At 37.6% G+C, this 24,596-nt stretch overlaps 3 protein-coding genes across 12 annotated transcripts in view; all 3 read right to left on the bottom strand.

Annotated features, from left to right (window-relative positions):
* Nucleotides 1-1,746, bottom strand: part of ep400 (E1A binding protein p400) — a 31,044-nt gene extending 29,298 nt beyond the window's left edge. For 4 of the 7 annotated variants that reach the window (XM_015010538.2, XM_015010543.2, XM_088009039.1 and 1 more), the window contains exon 1: nucleotides 1,582-1,746. The gene's annotated coding sequence lies outside the window, so the exon portion shown is untranslated. The remainder of the gene's footprint in view (nucleotides 1-1,581) is intronic. The other 3 variants (XM_088009042.1, XM_088009040.1, XM_088009041.1) reach the window with 1 other exon arrangement.
* Nucleotides 1,747-1,930: 184 nt separating this feature from the next.
* On the bottom strand, nucleotides 1,931-16,803 carry ulk1a (unc-51 like autophagy activating kinase 1a). Of its 2 annotated transcripts, none has more exons than XM_015010554.2 (26): nucleotides 16,312-16,803; nucleotides 16,130-16,222; nucleotides 15,983-16,024; nucleotides 14,386-14,418; nucleotides 14,214-14,250; nucleotides 12,754-12,927; nucleotides 12,593-12,666; nucleotides 12,414-12,515; nucleotides 10,078-10,136; nucleotides 8,816-8,898; nucleotides 8,677-8,727; nucleotides 8,489-8,577; nucleotides 7,984-8,125; nucleotides 7,821-7,881; nucleotides 7,631-7,720; nucleotides 7,297-7,514; nucleotides 6,081-6,181; nucleotides 5,563-5,687; nucleotides 5,277-5,392; nucleotides 5,056-5,154; nucleotides 4,705-4,859; nucleotides 4,436-4,611; nucleotides 3,691-3,809; nucleotides 3,178-3,335; nucleotides 2,929-3,064; nucleotides 1,931-2,828 (listed from the first exon to the last, which is right to left on the bottom strand). In XM_015010554.2, the coding sequence occupies exons 1-26, from the start codon at nucleotides 16,411-16,413 to the stop codon at nucleotides 2,785-2,787; spliced, it is 2,679 nt and encodes an 892-aa protein (XP_014866040.2). In that variant the 5' UTR covers nucleotides 16,414-16,803; the 3' UTR covers nucleotides 1,931-2,784. The 2 variants fall into 2 exon arrangements, with proteins under 2 accessions (XP_014866040.2, XP_087865163.1); XM_088009037.1 differs by having other exon boundaries at nucleotides 4,436-4,608.
* An 807-nt stretch (nucleotides 16,804-17,610) lies between these two features.
* The window catches only part of adgrd1 (adhesion G protein-coupled receptor D1), a 36,370-nt gene continuing 29,384 nt past the window's right edge, over nucleotides 17,611-24,596 (bottom strand). For all 3 annotated transcript variants that reach the window (XM_015010546.2, XM_088009035.1, XM_088009036.1), the window contains 8 exons: nucleotides 24,282-24,435; nucleotides 21,836-21,902; nucleotides 21,561-21,627; nucleotides 21,361-21,452; nucleotides 21,139-21,265; nucleotides 21,025-21,066; nucleotides 20,390-20,482; nucleotides 17,611-20,295 (listed from right to left, as the gene is read on the bottom strand). In XM_015010546.2, the coding sequence (XP_014866032.2) occupies nucleotides 20,200-20,295; nucleotides 20,390-20,482; nucleotides 21,025-21,066; nucleotides 21,139-21,265; nucleotides 21,361-21,452; nucleotides 21,561-21,627; nucleotides 21,836-21,902; nucleotides 24,282-24,435 (738 nt within the window). In that variant the 3' untranslated portion in view covers nucleotides 17,611-20,199. The remainder of the gene's footprint in view (nucleotides 20,296-20,389; nucleotides 20,483-21,024; nucleotides 21,067-21,138; nucleotides 21,266-21,360; nucleotides 21,453-21,560; nucleotides 21,628-21,835; nucleotides 21,903-24,281; nucleotides 24,436-24,596) is intronic.

Here is a 24,596-nt window from a genome sequence, read left to right as displayed (position 1 = left end):
TAATTTAGTGGCAGACACTCTACAGAGTAAGGAAAATGTCAGTTAAATACAATATTGTCATCTTGACTTTTATCAATACAGTACTGCAAATGCATTTTTTTCTAATATCTCAATGTATCCCCCCCAGAAATTATTTTTTAATTAGTTCCAGTCACTGAATTTTCAATTACTGTATGCAGAGTGTTGTCATCTCAAGAGCCTATTCTCGAGTGCTATTAAAATCAAATGTATGAATAGCTTTTCAACAAAATAAGTAAATATATAAACTTTAACCTTTTGATTTAAACATGTCTGCCACATTAACCCATGAACAAGATCACATTTAAAGTACCTACTATTTTATCTATTTTATCATCACTACTAGAGTAGTGATGATAAAGTTTTCTTTTTTTTTTCTTTGTTCAATTATTTTTTCCTTCTCAAATATTTTGCCTTACTTTGTTAAGGTATTCTTCACAATGTCAGGCAATATATATTACTCCAACATCTATAACAAGAGAAAATATGTCATTTTTTTTGTGGCAAGAGATAGGACTGTGAGACAAATTATACCAAAATTATAAATTAATAAAAATGCTACAGATATACATGAGCTTGGAATAATTTGAGAAACCTTTTAATGATCTTTGAAATTAACAATCAAATCTTTGGAAAATTTTACTAATGTATTTAATACCATTGACTCATGTGACTCAATTATACCTCCAAGTGCTAAACACAACTCTTAATGCTGAAGGAATAATCATTTTAAGAAATTAAGTGTCCTAGTTAAAGGGGGTTATAGAGAATATTCATGACCAAGTTGCAGTCAAGAAGAGGCTGCCAAAAATCACACATAAATAATAAACACAAAAATAAGGACATTAATCAAGATGTGATACAAATTATAAAAATATAAACTGTATCTCTTTAGGTTTCCGGAAACCTTTATAAAGTAATTGTCTAACAAGAATATTAGTATTATATGTTTGAGTTATAACCCATCTTGATACGTTTGTACAGTGAAAGAACGGTAGAAAACAACAGCATCCTATTATTCAAATACGAAAAAACAAACATGCAAACAAAGACGATGCACATTAACGCATATGATACTACCGATAATGATTTGACTATATTTGTACATTGGGTTTAATTACCGTTATAACATATGCGCCTTCAATACAATTTTTTATAAACATACAAAATAAAAGAATGCACAATTATCAGGCAAGTTTATTTTATAGCTGGGCAAACGGTCAACTTTAGCCAACAAATATTTTTTGATTGCTTTATACACCCGTAACGCAGACATCACTATCTGCTCTGGGGCGTATCGCTATCTTGCAGCGCTAAAATAAGAAATACAACAGTCTACTCTAAAATAAAACTGCACACAAAAATATTTTAGTTAGAACATAATTAAGTACTTAAATTAAAATACAACTAGCTGTTATGGTTTGATATTTACAATAACATAAGCCGTCATACAGCATTTAAACGACCGTTTCTACGGAGCGCGTGCTAGCGGTTAGCTTGTTTTCGTTAGCAGGCCAGAAGCCGTTGAATTAATACATAAATCATTTAAACTCTGCTACTTACACCGTGTGGGCCTTCTGTGTTAGTTTCATGAGGTCTAAGTCATGTTTGCAGTAGGTCAAAATCTTAAACGAGAACTATTCCATGAAATATTCACAAATGCTCACGCTAGCCGCTTTATAATGTTTTGAAGCTAGGATAATTTCATTCAGCAATATGGCGGCGGCGGCGACCTTCTGCGACCCGGATGTGATAGCATTCTGACGTCAACGAAAAGTAAGTAGCAAAATAATCACAATTTCTTCAGTTTGAGAGGTTATGGTTCACTTTTAAATCCGTCAGGAATTAAGGAGATGCTACTTTAACCGAAATTAAGATGTTTATTGAAAAGAATACATAAAGCGCAAAATGATTAAGAAGAAATGGCCTTTATTATCATAGATAATAAATGACATTTGTTTTCATCACACAGTGTTACAACTAATTTTTTGCAAATTTATCAAACACTCTTAAAAATAGAAAAGGTAATTGGATAAATTCTACCACTCCTCTGCTAAAATATCGTCACAAAATACTAAATTGTTAAAATCTTATGTCCTTTAAAAGACAAAAACTACTTCAATTAACCAGTCAAAATTTGTATTCATCCAAACAAACATCAAAAAGCAACATCAGCAAACATAAAATAATGTGCACACAAACATGAGCAATTTTACATGCAAAAACGACGTAAATGACTGCGTTGCTACCTGAGTAAACAGGAGATTTGTTCTGTTCCAACAAAACTCATTTTAAAAGACGTGTAGTGCATTTCAGAATACAATGCAAAAATTAGTCTTACGGACTGACAGTAATAAAACAAAGCACTTTTTAGTTTCAGTTACATTCATGTTGCCCACTATATACATATAGGCACATTTTCCTAATATTGCTACACACTCGCAATATTTGGTCATTTCATCCAAAAATATACACCCACTCACGTGGATGTTAAGAAAGATTTCAGAAAAAGGCCCACTCTACAGAAGAAATTCCTCATCTGATCTACAAAAACAGAAGCACAATAAAAATAACAAATGGCCTAAAATCTTTCACACAATATACGTTTAAGAACATAAAGCTGAAAAATTGGCTCATTTGGTGTGATGCTGCAGTTAGATGGGATGGTAGGATAACATTAGACACTCTTGTGGTCGCTTCTCCGACATGGGATCAAAGTCCTTCTGTGTTGAATGAACCGTTTACGTTGAGGGGAGATGGATACCATTATGTCTGCAAAGCTGAAAGGCGTCGCTCAATGCACTTCTTACCTGAAAAGATGTAAAACAAATGATGATCACATATGAAATGTACTCATCTCAAATCTAATTTAGCAATGTGATAAATATTGGTTTGTTGGTGTCTACCCACATTTTTCAATGCTGTCAATGTCCTTTTGCTCTGTGAGGATTCGGGATAGACCCTCCATCAGCAGAAGAGCTTTATTGTAGCGCTGCACCGACGCTGCACCGAGGTGGAACATCTCATCCAAAGCAGCAGATTGAATCTGAATATTTTAAGTACATACACATTTTAAGGACCGACATAAGCATCCCTTGATGATGTAGAAATGATAGAATCTGATGAGATATAAGCTTTGGCACTATAAGATGAGCTCACCATATGCACAGTGTGGCCATAGATGAGCTTCTCTGCTGTGAGGCTATTGAAGCGGTCCATGAGCTTCTGTTTGTCAAGCAAGAAGGTCTGAAGCCGATCGTTCAGGGAGCGACAATAGGTCACACAGTTCTTGTACAAGTTGTTGAGCTTCCTGATCACTGAAAAATAGAAAAAGAAAGTTTTTTTCAATGTTGACATCTTATGCATTGTTTAAAAACATAAAATCAAATGTGTTTGATCAATTGGTGTGCAAAATATAAAGATACAAAATACAACCAGAGACAGTCTATATGTATGCATAATTGATTGTTGCATGCTACAGGTGTAACACCAACAAAGTTTAAAACCAAATTTGCCAAAAATCTTAAATATTCTGTTTTAGACAATTCTGTTTGCTTTTCCCTTACCTACACTTCTGAATAAGACAATACCACCCAAACACTCAGATTCTTCCTGATGGCCTTAATCAATCACACTCAAGTTAAAATTTCTATTCCATGTCAATAATATCACCTTGTTTGACTGACAAAGAGGTCTGGAGTTGGCCTTGTTTTATGTTTTCCTTTGCAGTATGCAGTGCAGAGGACAGAAACTCTTCAGCTTTCATGTACAACACCAACTGCTCTGCATAGCTGGAAGCAGACAAGAAATACTTTGTAAAGAGAAGGCTTACAAGCATAAAACCCCTGCACATGCTGAGAGAACATAATTTTTTAAGTAAGTCAGAGCCTGACACTTATCTCACGTTTTAATGAAACAAAATGTGAAGCTATACGGCTAATGTTGCATTTCTCAGCCTTGACTTGCAATGGTGCAAGTCAAGGCTGAGATACGGCAGTGACGTCACACCTGAAGCTGACGCATCTTAGTTGCAATTTGGAAAAACTAATTTCCAAGTCTAAGCAGAACATGCCCCAAGTTTTAAGCAACTCATCATATTACCAAGATGTTTGCCTACAAATCTGGTCTTGAAACTTTACTGTTTGCAGATGGAATCAATAAAAATCTAGATTGAAATGATCCATTTATGTGTGGCTTTATGTCATAGAAAACCACAAATAAATGTGGTTTTATGCAATAAAACTTAAAAATCCAAAGCTTCTGAATACTATTTTCTATCGTAACGATTTCTGTTGAACGGTTTCCTATAACCTACTTAAAAGATGACTGACCCGTCATTCTGACTTTGTACAAGCAGGGAATGGCCTCACACAACTCAGGCATTGACTCACATTTATTAATTTGACATGCTTCTTACCTCCACTCTCTGCTCAGAAGGCTGATCTGATCTGTCACAATGCTGTGCTCTAAAAAGGAAATATCAGGACTGCCAAAGTCCTCCGGCGCTGGGGCTTTTGAGGAAGCCAACTCCATAACACAGCTGACAAAAGCCAAAGTGAAGCGTAAATCACTCAGAGCGTCTGTATGAACCTGCTGAGAAAAGACAGCGCGTATGAAATTCCACGAATAGCTAAACCTCAGATATGGAATTTGTCATTTTTGTAGACAGAATTTATTCATCTTTACCTCCATCAGTGTATCTTCAGGCAGCTCTGGAGGTTGGAAAATCAGACCGCTCTCTGGGATGGCATCCATTGCTTCAGTCTCACTTTTTCGTCGGCTTCCCCGCTGGAGAGGGCAGGCGTTCAGTGTCCAACCGGAGTTAAAGTAGGTGGGAGAGCCTGCAAGTCAGGCAAAATGCAAGTTTCAACAGTGTTACTGCCATGAACATGGCTGGCAAGAAATCTGAAATACATATTGACAGTTCCAACACATTACAACACCTGCTTCATTCACAAACTCCCCAAAGGAAAACTCAAAAATAAATACAGTTATTCCAGTTATTAGGGAGGTAAAAAAAAAAAAAAAAGCCCCTACATGAGAGCAGGTTTCCCTGTGGTGGAGAACCCATGGCAAAAACTGCAGGAGGCGGGCTGTCTGAAAACTGAAAAACTTTATAACATCCAGTAGGTGGAGCTGTAGAGGCAAAAAAAAAAAAAGAAGAATGACAGAAACCCTTAGGAAGAAAACCAGGACATTGAACAGACTATAACTTAGTGAATTTGATTATAAGTACATAAACTGGTGGTACTTTTTACCTGCTGTGTCAGTGCTGTTCTCCCAGCTGAAGCCCTGATCGCATCCTTCTTCAAACAAATTAGCTCCAAAGGCCGCTTTCAGCAGCATGTCGGTAAGCCTGCCGGTGCTGAGGGATCTGAACGTTGGAAGCAGACAGACACATTGTAGTGCAACACACCAGACACCGTGTTTTCAGATAAAAGACAGACTTCATTCACATATCGACTATTAAATGGGTATTTAATTTGGCACAATGCTATTAAGTTTTCATTTAAAAGTTTTTTTTTTTTAAATAAAAAAAGATACCTTTTAAAGGGACCCTTTTTATTTGCCGGCTTCGTGCTGATGTTGTTTTGGAAAGCAGGAGATTGATCGAGGCATTGCAGGTTTGACACTGTCCTGGTTCGGTTTGGCTTTCTGGGTTGAACATGCTGTTAGAAAAAACAAACAAACAAACAAAAAAACATCCTAAGTTTTAAAACCAGCCAGATTTTAGACTATGAATTAGATATAAAACAAAGAACTTTCACTAACCAACTGGATACCTACTGATATACTTTTTTTTTGTTTTTAATAAACATGAGGTGGATGTTAGATACATAGGCTTGGTTGCATAAATGGGGATGCACTTGTAAGTTCTTAATTTTCTGCTTTATTCAAAACTACTGCCTCTATTGAAGCAGCCGCATATCCTCCCTCCCCCACCCCCCATTTTATGTGTTATAATCTCCAAAAAAACCAACATTTAGAATGGACATTTGAGATCTAAAACAACTGCATGGGAATCCTGATAAGTACATGTCTAGAAACACATCACAGCTGACCTTGTGGCTTGGAGTGACCTCTGCATCGGGAGAACCAGTCAGCAGTCCAGTTCTTGTGCCGAGCGGGAAAATCTGCTCAGAGGTCTTTGGGGTCATCCCAGCTGAAGCAGAGAGTATCACATAACTCATCATTATCATTCTGTTTATCGGATGACGAGTGTTTTTCCTCATATACCTCAGACATGACGAGCTGCGAGGCAAGTGCTGCGAGAATTGAATGCGTCAGACTGAACACATGGAGAAGGGAAGATTTTATCACTAAATAAACCTAAAAGTCCACTTAGCGTCATAAATTAGATCTGTCTCTGTGTGTCAGACACATTTGTTACCGCCCAAAATGTGTGAACCAAGTTTTCATTTCTGATAAAGATGATCCTCAACACATCTAACAAAATTCCTTTTCAATTATGGAAATTAATCAGTTATTGCGTCATTGTCTTTGCAACTAACCAGCTGTGGTTACGCTTCCAACTACACAAATAATCTGACAACCAGTTGCTGCATTTTTTACATTCATCCAAAAAAAAACAAAAAACAATAAAAACAGCACAACAAAAGAAATATTTCTTATTCAGAATTTCTATATAAAAACAATTAAGAGATAGGAATAATTATATTCCTTCTGCTCTGCTTTCCAAAGGTTTCCTGAAAAGTTCTGTGTGTCCTGTTTTGTTTCTACGCATTTCTAATGGCTGTGTGGTTCTGTTCATTTCAAATGCTTCTGTTAGTCTATAAATCACTGAATGGCTTAGAACCAAAGCACATTAAAGATCTGCTGTTGTTGTATCAACGTTCCAGACCACTCAGGTCTTCTGAATATAGTCTGCTCCCAGAACCGGAGCTGGATGCAAATTAGCAGCATTCAGCTTCTATGCACCACAAATCTGGAGCAAACTTGCAGAAAACTGCAAAACTGCTGAAACACAGAGTAACTTTAAATCAAGGCTGAAAAAAAGTCACCTGTTTAGAGTTGCTTTTAATTTCTAGTAACTGGAACATTGATCAACATATTCAATGCGTATTTGCTCGATGACTTTGATGAAGGGATTTGACAAAATTGCACTGTATTGTGTTTTTAACAGTGCAAAGCACTTTCAACCACCTTGTTGCTGAAATGTGCTATACTAATAAACCTGACATGTGTCACTGTTGGGGCTTTATGTAGCTAACAATATTATTTAGTATATACCATGTTTGCAAAAATCTTGTTTGCTACCTGGTGGGGAAGACTGTTCTGGTTGCGCTCCTCCTTTTGCCAGTTTTGGGAAGTTGGCAACAACACCTGGACACGAAGCTCGACGCCGTCCACACTGCAGCGGGTTTACATTGACCGGCTGCAGATTCCGCGCCATGCGCTGGTAGTTGTGAATTTGAGTTGGGACAGGAATCGGTACAGACGGGCTGCATTTGCAGCCATTTAATGCAGCTGGATTGCTGTGTGTGACATGAAGAAATGAATGGCTAGGAGTGATTTAGGGTGAGATAACTAAGAAACAAAACAAACTAAAAGAAAAACAATATAAATCTAGATCTTCATAGTTTCCTTTTACCTAACGGGCTTGTTGGGAGAGTGCAGAAGAGAAGGATGTACTGGTGTCCTTCTCAAGGGTTCAGAACCTCTCCTGGTCAGTGGATACCTCCTTAAAAGATTGGTAAGACTGGCTTAGAAAAAAGCTTTTGTAGTAATTTTTGACAGTGATAAACTTAATCTTAAATCAGATAACTGTACAATAAACTCACTTATTGATTGCTAGGAAAATTTCAGTGGGAGACCCATCTTCCAGCTCACTTGTGTACTCACCTAAAAAAAAAAAAAAGCAACACATAAAAATCAGACGAGCAGAGGGTGAAAAAAGTAAAAACGAGAAATTAAATAACCAAGATATCTGTCAGGAATGCTCACATGTCACATTGGACAGCTCAGCTGGCACCATGACGTAATCTTCAGCACATGATGGTGGGCTTCTACTGCCTTTAGTGGCTTTTGCTTTGCTCTGCAAGCCGGCGGTGTCCTGTGTTGGCAGGTGCAGCTCTCCGTCGGAATGCTGGGTCAAATGATTAGAGATACACAGAAATATTTGCCAACATTTTTGCTTTATCAGGTTTGATAAACAGCTGGCAGGTCAGAAACCTAAAAAAATCTGATCTTTTTTCCAGTCAGTGAAGACACCACTCCTAAACCCATGCCGACAATCTTCAGTGTGGAAGTTGTTACTTGGGGAAGATTATTTTCTGCATCAGTGGGATGTTTACAAATCAGAGAAAGCACAAACGTAGTTAGTAGCCTCTAGAAATAAAGCCATTTTCTATACGGCATGTCAACTTTTCCTCCACTTCCACAGAAAAACTAACAAATCACACCCATTCCTCTATTTTACAGAGAACTCTCTCTTCATTGGAGAACATACTTGTGGCGAGGCGGGCTGAGATGTGGAGGAGCTGCAGGAAGAGCTGCCTGATCCAGTGTTGGCGTAGGAGATTACAGAAGAAGGCGAACCTGTTGAAAAACACACACCTGCTTGTGTTAGGAGCTGAAGTACAGCAGCTTTACCAGCACGACAACAAGGGGCAACGACTCACAAGGCACAGTACGCACATGTTTTTGCCGGCGAACTTGACTCCAAGAAAGGATGGTGGAAAAACTCTTCTGCAAGTGAAAAGATTGACATGCTGTTCGCATAAGTCACACTTTAAAAAAAAAAACAAATCTGGGAGATTAAAAGGAACGGACTTACCAAAACTCATCCGCTCCTTGTGGTTTCTCTGCAGAAGCCCCAGGAGCAGGTGTCTTAGGTTAGCTGAAGTCTCCTTTGGGATGCTAGAAGAAGTTGAAAGTCACATTTGCTTATTTCATTTCACAATACACCAATAACAAAACAAGAATTGTAAAGCCAAGCCATCACAAAGGCTTCATCTAAAGTAATTTAAGCCTTTCTTTTGTAACTGTGTGTTCTGAATATGTGCACTCAAACTCTCATGCTAAACTGATGTGTGCCTTTGCCGCTTTCCTCATTAATTCAAATGCCCTCCTAAGTATAAATCATAAATATGGATACGTTGAGCAATTTTCTCCTGTTCCATTTGTGCATGTTGCCTACACTGTGATAAATATATAAATATTTAGAAAAATGCTGCTTCAGTGTGTAAATCTTGCACAAATATGGAAATTCTTAATCTAATTAGCGTCTTCAGTGCCACAGCTCTTGGCGACATGGTGTGCACTGTCAGACTGAGTGTGTGTGCGTGTGTGCGTGTATTTATGTGTGCGCCGAGCTATGTAAGCTGTGTGGAAAAAGATAGCTGCACAGACCATTAGCTGGCATCTCAGGGCAGGTTATATATAGAAAGAGAAGAAAACAAACTATGCCTCCTCATACAAAAACACAACCCGTCTTATCACCCAGCTGTTTCATTGCATAAGATAAGCGTGGCTGTGGGCCATAGACCAGCCAGTAAAAAAAACAGCGTGAACAAAGTAGGCAAACAGCCCATAAATCCAGCTGGATGCTTTCCCAGGTTGGAGTTCTTCAAATCAGAGGTTCAGTGTCAAAAAAATATGTTTGTGGTTCTTGAGTTCCTGAAAATAGTTCGTCAAATTAATGATTTCTAGATTAAAAGGACACAAGATGTATCATTGTACATCTGCGGAATTTAATAGATCATGGAAAATAACTGATGGATCCTATCAGGTGTCTGTATCGGTTTCTTCCACGTCAGGACTATTTTTAGTGCTGGTGGAGGACTTATTTACTGACGTCTAAATATAACCGTGGTAGCATGTATCTGCCGACTTGAATGCATTTACACCTCAGTCACATATGCACAGATGTCTGTTATATATTAGCAAATCTAGTGTGGACATGACCAGGGTTCTCAGCGATGTCGGCTCCTATCGTGTTTTCCACGCATTGTGTGTGTGTGTGTGTGTGTGTGTGTGTGCGTGCGTGCGTGAACGTTGGACTGCGTAGGGGGAAAGGTCAGGAAGCCACGCAGTCACCTGGGTAGCAGAGTTTCGTTGCTTTCATAGAACAGACGGAGCTCTTGTGGCGAACTGGCCTGAACAAACAAGAAAAGTTTGAATTAAAACAAAGAATGAACTGCCACTGAAAAATATGTGTTTGGAATCACAGGGAACCTCCAGCGCAGCACATTCTGCTTCTATGTGTTTCAATAAGACGTCCGGATTCGATGCAGTTTGATGAGATTGGAATTTCTTCCATTTTAAAATTGTCTCAGTTTTTCCAACATTATGAACATTTGAGCTTGAAACGCGTACCTTGGCAATTTGTTAACATTTTTACAGTTAGATTGTATCATCTATGCTTCATAAATCAAGGAAAAGTACAAAGCTCCAGTTGGCTCCTAACTCGGCAGAATGATGACGGGCCACTCCACTGCTTTGTGGACATTTAGACTAACTCAGATCTACCTAACAAAAAAATGAGTCTAAACGCAGGTTCTTTAAAGCACAATTTGTGATGTTCAATACATTTTATTTCTGAAAAATTTATAAAAAAAAAAAAAAAAAAGACTGTTTGAATGCTTTGTTTAGCGGGATCTGAACCAGATCTAGTTTCTAAACGGTCAACTCGTCCTGAACCTAAACATGCAGAGGAAATGCCTTTCTGGATTCTTCAGTGGGCTTTTAGCTCTGTGCTTTCATTTGGTTAACGTAAACTCGTTCAGGAATACGGCAAAACTAAGACAAGTTAAGTCAAGAGAGCTCTGCAGTGTCACAACAGCAGGGGAGAGCTCCTTAATCCTGGAGACTATCTAAGTGTTAACTTGCCCAACCCAGAACCTATCTGCCTTCTTTAGCGTGAAATAACAACCCCCTTTCCTTAACAATAGACAAATGGCAAGACCGTCGGTGTTGGGCTCCACAGAATCCTTGGTACATAACAATCAGGGATTCATACCTATTGTCTAATCAAGTCTCTCTTCTCTGACCAGAACAAAAGGAAGCCAGATCCACTGTTGGTCAGAGCAGACTTGACAGACTCCTTTCACTCTGTATTTCTGTTCTCACCTTGCAAGGTTTTAATACATTTCTTATTTCTTCTCATCTACTCTTGCTAAAGTAATTTTTTCCACGACAAAACTCAGTTTTCTTTTTTCCACATGTATCCAAGCATTTAAAGAGTATGTAGAAACCCTAGAAATAATACATTACAGTAGAACAGAATATGATGCAATAAAATTCAACACACTATTTTTTTTTTATTATTGTCCTCTCAGATTAATTTGTGTTGGATTTAGAGTCAGATAACACAGTTTGAATTACATAAATAATCCACTACTGTACCTGTAATAATTCTAATAAAAGTATATTTCTAAGGATATATGTTAGGCATTACAATGATTCTGTACCATCAGTTACGCTAAAGTAAATCTGTTAATTGTTAAACATGACAGAACCGTTTACAACCTTGAGTTCTTACTGAAAATACCCATATTGGTCAGTAGCTTATTATTTGTGTAGTACTAAATGAATATATCATCGTACCACATTCAGAATTCAACATAAAACATTTCTAACCCAATATCCCCAACATAGCTTTGTTTATTTATTGTCATTTCCAATAACTACTGTGTAAAAGATACTTCCAAACACAGACATGACAAATTGGAAGGTCTCCCAACCGAGGGAGCCATAAAAATATCAGAAGCAGCAGCGAGCTGCAGACTAACCCTTGGACTTAACACAACCCAATGACCTCAGAGGCAGCCATAGGGTATAAACTTCCCTATCGACCTCAGAAAGTGCAACAAAAATAGGCTTGGGTGCTAAAGCAAAGCAAACAGCCCATTACAGCGCCACGCATTAAGAATGGGATGATACAGGCCTACAGAAATAAAACAAAACTGAGGTCAAACCTGTGCCTGTGTTTAAAGTTACATCTGAGTCAGTCTGTAAATAACAGTTTGACTACAGCAGCCACGTGAATAGAAGAAAGTAATAGGTGGGGTTGTGAAACGCTGTTTATTCTGGGTTTAGAGAAGTGGCCCGCGGCCATTTCCGCATGCCCCCCTCCATAAAGACGGCTCATTACTTGGAAGCAGTACTTCATTACTCCACCAGCATTTTCCATCTTACAACACTCATCCCATAGACGTGTTGTTTGCCACGGCTGTGTTATGGGTCATCTTGTTTGTGTTATGAAAGGGAGACAGCAAGTTATGACAGTAGTTAGTACGCCCTCTCTAAGACCTAAAACAAAACAATGACGGGGACCTGAGCAAGGGTTAGTCACCATACACATTAAGTAAAGGAAAGGACATTTAAAAAGCTGTTATTTCTCTTGTGCTTATGCATCTGGAGGTTTCACTCACATGAAAGGGGGCCTTTCCCGTTAGACACTGGTATACGATGGTGCCTATGCTCCACAGATCGGCCTTGGCATCATAGTTCTGGGACATGATGACCTCGGGAGCCTGTTTTCACACAAACGCCGCTTACATCTTAAGGGCATTACAACTTGCTGGCACAGGAAGACAGAGCGAGAACTTACCATGTACATGGGCGAGCCGCACAGTGTAGCGGCCATAGTGTTTAGCTGCAGGTGCCGCGCAAATCCAAAATCAGCTGGAAGGACATGCAGAGTCAGCATGAGTCTGCAGCCCATTTTTGGAAAGACATTGTCAACGCGACAGTATGGACTAAAGCCGTTACCGATCTTAATGCTGGTATTTATGGAGCTGGACTTGCGGCCCTCTGGGTGGCAGAGCAAAATATTCTGGGGCTTCAGGTCTCTATGGAGGATGCCTTTGCTCTGCAGGACTTTCATGGCCTTAGCGATCTGCTGCAGGAATACCCGGATGGTATCCTCACTCAGTGTTCCTTTGGCTGTTAAAAGGAGAGAAAACACGCTAGATCGGCTCAAATGTGGAACATGCAGAATTTTATTTATTTTATGTACTTCACAGTATTTTATAGCAGAGCTATAATTACTTATAATAAAAAAACTAAGGTAGCTTATTCTTGAGCTCATCCCCCATCTATGTTGTTCCACTGAGGCTCATGCGATACGTGAGCGGCAGATGGGTGAGGTCATATGGGTGCTCCCTCAACCTTTCCTGAAGTGCTGTGCTGTAAATAGCTATATGTGCCTTTTCTTGGCATGAACTTAGGAGGTTTACAGAATAAAGAGGGGGAGCAGAATTAGTTCAAGGTCGCACATCAGTATATATAGATGCACATTAACGCTGAGCAGGGAAATCTAACCTCCTCCATGGTCAAATCATGTTTAAAGGCCAGTGTTGAGAAAGTAAAAACTCAAAAGTCCCAACCTTATGACTAACAGGGAAATAACAACCTGATTTCTGTATACAGCCACAAATTTTGTGTTGATTGTCAAATAATTAGCAAAAGGTAGTCGAGATGCCAAAAAAAAAAGAATTTGGTGGCCAATTTAAAAGCTCAGCTTTTTTATTTTAAAGGCTTTGACCGGCCTCAATAAGACTTCCACCAATTCTGATTTCTGTTTAAGAACCCTAACTAACAGCATTCAAGATGGTTTTTACTCAAGCCGTCCTCAGGCATGCCATTAGTAAATTCTTTAAATATTAGCAGAGGTGACGCCTCACCATTTCAGCCTGAATGAAACATGACCAGTGACAAAAAAATTTTGAGTTTCTATCTTGTTGGATAATCATCCAATAAGGTCAAGGAAAAAAGAAAAAGTGTCTAATTCTGGTCAACAACTAATTTCTCGATGCATCTCCAGAAAAAAAATAAGTCAAAACTCAAGAAATGCCTAGTTAAGAGGCTTAATTTATCAAGGCTAGGTATTTCTTTAAAAAAAAAAAAAAAAAAACAAAAACAAAAAAAAGAAGTCTGGTAAATTTTCCCTGTAATCATCTGAAGCTAAAACATTAATGGGGTCCCTGAATTAAAATCCTAACATTCAATTAAAAGGTAAAAGAAAAAGAAATATTGCAACATATTTACAACAATGAGATTCTCAAAAATCTAAGAAACATGTGACACTTCTCCAACCTATTAGTAAAACCCTTCAGAGTATGGAGTTAAAATCCTCCTTTTGTTGCTTTGCATCGTAGTATGAAGGAAGACAAAGGGGGAGAAAAGGTATGTGTGCTTGAGCGTTGAGCTCTGTGTTGGGGTGTACTTACTTTGGAGATACTCGGCCAGATCGCCTCCATTGCAGTACTGAAATCAAGTCACAGACAAGTCTTAACAGAAGCCTAGGTAACATTTGCATGGTGAATGTAAATATATATATATATTTGATTTGCTTTTCAACATAAAGATAAATCAGTCTGCACCGTTTCAATCTCCACTCACCTCCATTATGAGATAAATACATCCACCCATCTCCTGTTGACATGGAAAACACAAATAATCAGCTGAATGTTTTATTAAATACAGCTGGAGCAACTAAAACCCGATCAGATGATTGAACAAACAGACAGAATCCATGTTTGATTCATGGACTGAGATGGAAAGTTATGCAACAGTCCGTCAGTGTCTTAGAAAGCACACTGACAGGTAAAACAACAAGTGACGACACCTCATGTATTAGATGGACCCCACTGGGGTTTTTTTGGCCTGCATTATAGCAACTTCTTAAAATTCTCGACGGCCGTAACGGAGAACTCGGGAGCCTGAAACTAGATCCAGCTAAAGCCCAGCGTTCAGCACCGAGCCCTCGAATCATCCAGGACTATCTCCCGATTCAGCACCCCTCTTTATTGCCATTACAAGGAAAAATAAATAAATAAATCCACCAGCAGCAGACCAGTGAGGCAATATCAAGTGAGGCAGAAAGTGCGAGAAGTTTAGGGTGTCAGTACAACATGACTAGAGGGGAAAGCAACAAGTAGAAAAGCAAGTTACACAATCCAGTTAAAGCTACTTTGCCTGGAGTCCCACTTTAACATATGTTTACCACTTGAAAAAAGGTTGAAAACACCTTATGGCCACCATGGTGAAATAAAAAAAGCTTGTGCGCTAGTGTGTCTCTGCTCCATAGATACACTCAGATTGTGTTTTCTAATCCATTGTTTGACCTGCTGTACCCTGCCATCTGTCAGACATTGTAGGAGATCAGCTTAGCCGTGCCTACTGTCTGGCAGGTGTCAGTAAGGTGATAAGAGGAACGCAGAGGGTGAACTCACATCCAACACATGGTTTGTGCTGTGTAATATGTGCAACCTGTCCAGTTAAAGAAAACCCCCAAAAAACATGAGATTAGCTGTGTAATAGCCATAACAGACGAACAATCAATCAATATAAGATAGCTTTGTACTTTTAGATGTCACTTAGATGATTAAGATTATAATGCAGCATGGTGGTTGCACAAAATAAGTGACTTGCAGAACTGGCCAAAGGCATAAGCAAACAAAGTACCTACAAAGAGCTCCCACACACCAACAGAGGGCCCCCCCAAGAGCAACAAAATACAAAAAAAAGCCAGGTTTATGAATGTACAATAAAGAAACCTGTGTTACATAAAAGAAAAAATATTATGTCATAGCTTTCCTACACTATTTAGTAATAACATCAATCAGAATTTGTTTATAAAAACACATGTCTAAACATGCAATTCCAGGTACTGTGAGTCACGTGACTTGTAAGATTTAAGCAATGCAGGTTTGGTTGTACAGTCAACCAATATTATTTTCTTCTTTTGTCTCTTTCCAGACACCATGCTTAAAAGTTCACGCAAAGATGAGATGGAAAAAAAAAGTGACGTTGAGTTGTGTTGGGTGATCATAGTAGGAAAGTTACCAAATCAAATTCTGCTTAGAGGCCCGTCTGGTGCTGGGCTGACTCTAGCATCTCACATGAAATGTTGCAGCAAGTTTCATCATCTGGGAGTCAAGTCTCTAACATGGAGATACATGTGAGACTGAGCAGTGATAAGAAAAGCCATCCTTACCTGATAATCAAGTAGTCTGACAATGTTCTCATGTTTGAGCTCCTGGAAGAGGTTAAAAATACACTGCTGTTGTTAAAGGTGCTATAGAAGACAGTCACAAAAATAAATACATAAATAAATACATAACATCAGAGAAAAATACATTACCTTTAAGATTTTGATTTCTTTTCCAAGCAAAGCCTGCGATTTGGAAAAGTTTTTCTTGTTGATGCACTTTACAGCAACTTCCCAGTCACGTTTCTTAGAAAACAACAAAACAAAATATTAATAAAGAGAGTAATAACTACTTTCAAGGCTGATCTGAATTTGCCACAGATGGGGAAATGTACCTCTTTGTGTCTGCCTTTGAACACAACAGCAAAGGCACCGTGACCAACCAAGTCTTTCCTGTTGAACTCAAACTTCCCAACAGACTCCATGGATATAAACATAAAACTATGTACAGTACAGTATGTCAGAGAAGCTGGGAGAGAATGACTTTGCAACTGAAGCAGACACTCGCCGAAACACCGGGGAGCTCCATGTCAAGGATGAAAAATGCCGCCTTCACGTTTCATAAGCCTCATATTGGTGGGAATTGTCGACAACATGACGAAGTATCGCTGTCAACACAAAAAGTAGTAACAACGTGAAGTAGTAAGCAACAGCGCATGCGGGTAAAATGCAAGCGGTCCACCAGCTAAGTCCCAGCCGCTTCTTTAAAACCGTCTCTCGATAAAAAGCCGTCTTAATGAAGCCTGTTTGTATGGTCGTTTGAATTTAAACACTGAGCTCACACATTGTTGTGCCTCTCACCTCTCCAACCATCCGCAAGTTATTCTTGCCTCATGTTGAGCATGCGCAAACAGCCGAAGATGTTTTTGTTGGTGGTGCTTTCATGGCCATCTCGTAAATTCAACCATTTACAGAAGCTACATTTAGCTGTAATTTAGTTTACATGCGCTTTAACCTGTATGTCAAATGAGAACAGGCTCCTTACTTAAGGTTTAATATGCGTTTTGAAAATGTATAGATGAAAAGTACTAATTTCTACTATTTGATTATAAGAAACCGTCAGGTTATTTGTTGTTGAGTCACCCCGGATTCACTTTTATACGTACAGTACCCCTCCAACTTTTTGACATTTTGGATTTTATATGATAAAAGTAGTAGAAAGATGTGAACTGGGAGGGAAAGGATTTATGTTTTTAAAAGCATACATTTCTAACAAATGAAAATCTGAAAAGTGCGTCATGCCTTTGTGTTCAGTTTACCTGAGTCAGTATTTTGTAGGAACTTTTCTGCTTTTGCACAGCCAATCAGTGACGAAAGGGGCTTTGGGTTATTGTTTTATAAATGTCTTCACTTTAAAGTAACAATGTGTCAAATCTATTTGCTTCTTTTTCTTTCACTACAAAACTATGAGCTATTGTGTTTGGAAATAACAGTTATAATCCTAAAAGAAAGAAATTTATACTTACAGCTTTGCAAAACGCAAGGGATAATATTAAACTTTTGAAAATCATTGTAAAAATTCTGAATACAAGAAAAATGACAAATTCTTGACATAAATATTTTTTTAAATAAAATAGAACTGGATATACAAATTAAGTATCATTACAGGAAAAAACTACCCAAAATCACACAAATGCTAAAATATTAATTTTTATTCTGATATTAAAAAAGTGAGTGCTGATCCACTTACAGTAAATAAGAAAGTAAATTTTGGCACAGTGTACAATAAAGGAAATTTTTTAACAAAGTATCAAGGAACAAAAACACCAACCCTAATCAATCTCAACCCTCTGCAGTAAAACACAATTCATACTTTTTGTACCATGAAAATCTAGCAAAATGTAGCAGAAATACATTAAAAAAACAAATATTTCACAGAATTTTGTAGGACACATTAAAAGTATTCACTGTTCTTTAAAAAGCATTTGCAATAATAATAATAATAATATTCCAGCAAGTATTTTTCAAGAAAAATAACAATAACAACAACAATAATAATAATAATAATAATAATAATAATAAAAACTGTGAACAAAAGTAATTTTGCAGCTGTAACAAAGTTCGAAGGCTACACAACACAATACTCAGAATCACAGCATAAATAATTACAGACTTTTAGATTCACTGTCATAGACTCCTCTGTAATATTATTTTGTGCTGTCCCCGAAACTATATTAATACTGTGTCAGCTACATAATTACTTAGATAAAGTCAGCACTTTTTTCTTTGTGATGTAAAATAGATTAACAGCTGGTGTTGCGTTGTTCTAAAAGTATAAAATAACACTATGTTTAAAACTAACACTGTGTGTTCTTGGTCCTTTCGTCCACGATTATGCAAACAGTTCTGAGGACATTCTGAAAGTTTGTTTCTAAACACAATAAAGTGTGCTTAATTCCTGCCTGCAAATAACAGCGTGTGTCATCGTAACACCGTTTACTGTACAAACCAAAATCATTTTGATGAAAAGATCAATGCTAATCCTGTCTTGTCATTGAAAGAAATCTACTTTTATTATAGTCAAACAATTAAGAGAAGGAAATACTTGATCTAGATAACTAGTCACCTGATTATATAGCTCATCATATCCATAAATATGGTTCTTTTAGGTTCCATCTTGCTCAAAGTAAATGCCTCATTTTCTCGTTATTCCAATAATACACGCGGTAGAGTTTCATCCCATCAAAATGGTCATTTTTTGTGAAATTGAGAAAAAACTTTTCAAAGTTTTCTTCCACTGTCAATTTGATTTATATGATTAAGAAAAATGGCATCAGTCTGGTTGCCCAAGTGTACTCTGATTGTTTTGATTAAATCTCACCATTCAGTCTTCTTTGGTGAGATTTAGACAGCATCCCAGAATCTCAATCCTGATTCTGATTCTATATGTCTTCTGTGTTTTTTTTGTTTTGTTTTTAAAAATGTAATTAAATGTTATTGTTCAAATGTAGCAGGAAACCATTTCACAGTCTTTTTGGCCTGTGCGGATGTAAGGTCGGACATCGGCGGCGGTGTGTTTTGGTGTCGGGTATTCATTTTTGTCTGGAGGATGTGCATAAGAGAGCTGCAAAACGTCACACTGGCACCAAAAATACATGTAAAGGAGAGAAGGAGTTTTTCTTTTAGATGTTTCTTCAGGGTTTATGCTCATTTCTGGACTTCTTCCGATTCTTAGGTGCTCTGAAAGACTCATTTTTTTTGTGTGTTTCTCAATCCTTTTACAGTTGGTGAGATCAGTTCTAACACTTTAGAAACCGAAGAAACTGATACAATTGCTCCACATCTAAAGACACAAATGTCTTTAGATGATGTACATCATGTGCCTACTAAGGGAAGGGCAGCGCCTCCCACGGGGGCAGCAGCCTCAGGCACCTGTCTGCACATGCCTTACGTTGTCCGTTTGTCTTTTCTTTGGTTCTTTGGATGGGCTATACTGAAGCAAATCTCATTTCAGTACACTGATAACTAAAGGCTGATTCTGATTGTTTGTCTTCTGTACTTTTAAAAAAATGTTATGAAATGTTATTCTTCAAAATGTAGCCAGAAACATGTTCTACCTGAACTGACTGTCTTGTTTCTACGCTACTTAGCAAAGATAATAAGGGTTAACCATTGAATGAAGGGGGGCTTGATTGTCCCATTTATGCAGAGTCTGGGAAACTGCTTCACAGTCTGTTTAGACTTATATATATATGTGTGTGTCTGTGTGTGTGTGTGTATATGTAAGAAAGGAGTGTAGAATTTAGGCCATTATTGTGAATTTAAACATTCATTGCAAGATGAAAGATGGGTTAGGGAATATTGCAGCAGATTTTCTACAATCTATTCATTTAGCAGAAACTAAGACAACGATGTCACAAACGTTGGCCTAGTAGCTCATTCTGGTCTTGCTTCAGAAATTTGCAGATTCAGCTCATCTGCCAAACTCTCCGCTATCTACTGCTGTGTTTCCTGCATGCGCCATGCTGTTTATTTGAGCATTTGGGTTACTCTCATTAATCCTGTGGACCTCTCCTGAAAAATCAGATTTTCTTTTCTGTACTTTGAGAGCAACAGAGAACATTCTGTGTGGGAGAATATCAAGCACAGTCCAACAAGTCTGTTTGTCCTCAAGCGTGAACATATTATGCAACTTCAAATTGACTGCATGTAATGACAGAGTGGAAGAGTACTCTGGCCAGTGTTTGCCTTTCCACCCAAGTGAGCCACACATTGCTCTCCTGTCACACAGCGGAGAGGTCAAAACGGTTGGCCGAGTTGGTGCTTTTGTCCCATGTGTTCATCTTAGTGGGAGTTACACCCTCCTTGTTTCCATTCATCTGTTTTGCAAGACAGGAAAAGGGAACATTAGGCTTTTAGGAGCAAAACGGTCCAGTTTTGTTGGCACATTAATGCATCAATGTTGACACTTACAATGTCAGAGTTGAATGGTTTCACATTGGCGTTTCTTATGGAGCTGCTGGTGAGAGACCAAACCTTGGTTTTGTGCTTGAATGCAGCTCTTACCTGCAGACAGAATCAGAAACCATGAAGTCCAAGAATCAAAAGTACTAGAAGAAAAAAGAAATCAAACTGAATAATGTTGTAAAAGAGAGACATTGCTGCTTCTTACTAATTAAAACCTTCTATGATAAAGATGTCAAAACTATTCCCTTCTACAAATATCTTATGTTTTTCCTTTTCCTGCCACTGCTGAATGTTTCAGATCGTCTCACCAATTTTATTTTAGTTTTACTAGTTAAATGTGCACCTGTGTCAAAAAGTAAAATAAAATTTCCCTTAAACCTAATAACTGGTTGTGTTCAACAAAATTCCTGATGAGCTTTTTTCATTAATGCATGTCATTCTTTTTTCTCTTTTTTTTACATTGTCATGTATAAATAACTGAAAAGTGTGTATAAGTTTCGCTGTCTTTTTACAATTACGGACTACTTTGTATTTGTCTATCACAGAAAATCCACGTGATTATTATAAGACAAAATATGAAGGAGTTAAAATGTTATGAATTGTTTTAATATAATATATATGCCAAGTGTTTTACCCCATACCTCAGAGTTGAGAAGACAGTGGAACAGGAAAACAAAGAAACCCTAAGAAGAAAGCAGATAATTAATAAAACATGCCTTTACTATGAAAACAAGATTGAAAAGCGGAAAACTTACTTGTAATGAGTTAAATATAGCAAAAACATATAAAAACGGAGTCGTGTGTGTGTTGAAGGCAAGAACTCCAAAGATCCAGGAAATGCCGAGTATGGGCAGGAGCACTGCCACCGCTTTGGCTGTCAGCCTTCAAGCAAACCGAAAGATAAACGCGATTACAGCTTTTAAGTAAGATAAATATGTTGTGTAAGTGAAAGATTCTGATCGTGCAAACAAACTCACTTGACCGCATTAGCATCTCCGTGAACCTTGTAATTCTCCCCACTGATTCTTGATATGATTCTTGTCACAGATATCAGGATGCCTATGTTAACCTGGGGATCAAAGATTTGAGAAAATAAAAATAAGAATGCAAAATACACAGGAAATGAGGCAAAACTGTGCTAAAAAAACAACAACATATTTTTAAAGAAGTTTCTCACCACAATGACAAAAAGAGCAGGCGCCACAAACGCCCAGATGGCTCCCATCTCCAGCGACAGCCAGCAGCTGAGACAACAAGGGAAAGTTACAAAGCTTTCCATGAAAAAAGCTTGCACTGTTTTAATGCAAATTTAGGCATTATGCTGCTAATCTAGACCTTTCTACATAGCATTAAAAGCTGTTGTTTCCACTTTCTCTCACAGGTGATGTCATTCTTGCGCAACGGCGGCCATGGAACAAATTAGAGTCCTCACATGCGGAGGGTCGTACTTACTTGACAGTCTCTCCGTAGCTTTTGAGGGCCGATGTTGCAGACACAACACAGATCAGCAGTGGAGAACCTGGGACAAAAGAAAACAACAACACATTCAGCATTAGGTGTGGCTGACGTGAGCTGAAACACGATGGGGGGGATTAATAGGTTTAGGTGGCCAAATTTACGCCCATCATTTTCTATCTAAAGCATATGTATCAAACTGTGAAAGCAAGTATTGTAAAATTGCAACGTATAATATAACACACTATGGCAGTCTATTTGTAGTAATGGTTAGTTTAAGTTAAAGCACTGTCTAAGGAAAACAACAAAACATTAATTGCGCAAATATCTAGCAAATTTTAAAATGTTGCAAATGTGGTGCTTTATTCCCATCTGTATCAATCCTTAAAATAAATGTTTCAACTAAAGCACTTTTTGTTGTACTTTTTCATTTTTAAGACAGTTTAGCTATTTTTTTGCTAATTTGTTGACATGCTGCTCCATCCAAAGTGTTGAATATTAGCAAATACAAATAGAACCATAAGCGATATATAATTTATAAAAAATATATACATAAGTGTGGTATTATAAGTAACTGAAATGAGACTTTGATATAAAGCAAATAAAGCATTTGATCGTATATACAGTACTTGCTTCTCCTTTAACTGTATGCTGCAGCTGTCTTAAATGTTAGAGAAGAAGACTAAGTGCTGTGTTAAACATTTAACATTTTTTTCTCCACTGAATAAATGTACTCAAAATAACAATAAGCAGAGAAGGATCATGCAGCAGTAAAAAAATATATTTTATGGCCTTTATGCATTTTTACATGGGATGCAAATGAGTAGAAATGCATTTGATTTACAAATGAAACTCACATAAAGCCCACTAATTTGTCTTTGTTTAAAAGATTGTGAATTGTATTTTTAGCGCAATTTAGATTTATGATATTTTGAAAAAGAAAACACGTTTTCCTCTGATTATTTACCCCTGTTGTATTTTGAAGCAGAACATAAAGTCATCCCTTCTTCAACAGCTTAACAACACAGCAACCTTTCTGATAACAATCTTTGACTGTAACTTCATTCTATTATTTTGAAAATACCATTTTCTAGAAACACACCCCAAATCTGAGATATGCATTAAGCACAACCAGATGCAGTCCTCTATTTGGGAAGGACTTTGTGACGTATCTGCCAGCGAAAATGAGCAAATAGAGAGAAGCAGGCAGAACATTTTGCACAACAGCAAAACATGACCAATAATTAAAAGTAATAGTAGATCACTGGGCTTTTTATTATCTAACTTATTATACAACAAAACCTCAATATTATATATGTAGCGTTTTTAATCCAAAGAGACATTTTTGCCCTACATCCACTCTGCTAATTTTCCATGACTTTTTAATAAGAGACAACTTAGATATATTTTTTTTACATATGTCTCCTAAAGAAATTTTGAGGTTATAAACAGGATATGTAATTTTTTTTATTCTATAGAATGTTGATAATTGTGGGACATTATGTGACAAAAACGTAGACATTTCCAATGTAATGACAACAAAAAATAGATGTGGTAATGGTACATTTTGTTGTGGAAATTCAATGCAACTAAGCATTGAAAAACCACTAAAACTGCAGTCATCCTTATATCTATATTTGAAAACTGAACCTTTATCATTTTTAGCCAATGTTAAGAGTTATTGTTGAAGATTAAAAGAGCCACAGGTTGCACATCTCTGGCATAAAGCCTGCTGCCTTTATGCCTAACTTTGCTTTGTGCTGTTTGTCTTTCTTCGTAGCTTTGACTCCACAGGAAGACTTTAATCACTTTACGTACTCTTAAATCTACAAAACCTCACCCCGGTAGGGCTGCTACGTGTCCGTCAGCGCTGAGTCTACAACGGTTTAATTAGGTAATTTTCCTAGAAAATAATGGATTCTTTTTGTGCAAAAAAAGGAACCAGCCATGAGGGAGGTATTAAGACACAAAGTAGAAAAGATTTATTTTAATTGCAGCCAACAGCAGATTTAGTTCCCTTTTTTTTTTTTAATGAACATATTTCTTTTGTTTCCATTACAGCTTTACTTCTAGCTGCCAGACAAGTCTCATAATTATAATTTTCATTTAGTCACAAAAAAGGACAAACTGCTTTGGCCAGTAGGAAAACATAAAACAGGATTATGTCATACTAAGAGGTCCAATATGATAAAAACAAAACAAAACAAAACAAAACGATAATTTACACATAATCACCAATCAAAGAGTGTAGCTTTATAGCACAAATGTCCCTGTCTGATTGCAAATTTACAGCTCATTTAAAGAACCTAATATCTTTATTAAAAGTAGGTTAAATCATAGACTGAATAATGGTAATTTATTTCATTACATACAAATAAAACATTGTTAAATATAATGACGTGGGAACTAAAGTCAGTCAAACAAAGGAAAACAAAAGACCCACCCCATCCAATGCCGTAGTAATAAAAGTGTTTGCTGCCTTCTGAGCCAAACACCTTCACCACCATGCTGTAGAGATGCAGACCCTCCACCAGCATCCAGGCGAACGCGCTCAGAAAGAAGAAGTGAAGCAGGACGGCCATGACCTTACAGGGCAGCTGCGAAGTGGAAGAAAATCAGAAAGTTAATAGCTAGACCCTCCTCTGATTTACCTGTTTGTGACAATAAAAGGAAAAGCGTTACCAAGTAACACCGAGATATTTTGCATAGCAGCAGTTTAACTGGACCTCAGCAAAACGTCACTGTTCGTCACAACTTA

This window comes from Poecilia mexicana, unplaced genomic scaffold, assembly GCF_051168715.1.
Source record: "Poecilia mexicana isolate PSO_F unplaced genomic scaffold, ASM5116871v1 scaffold_9, whole genome shotgun sequence".
Lineage (NCBI taxonomy): Eukaryota > Metazoa > Chordata > Actinopteri > Cyprinodontiformes > Poeciliidae > Poecilia > Poecilia mexicana.
Note: the sequence above shows the minus strand (reverse complement) of the source record. Positions and strands in the feature narration are given on the sequence as shown.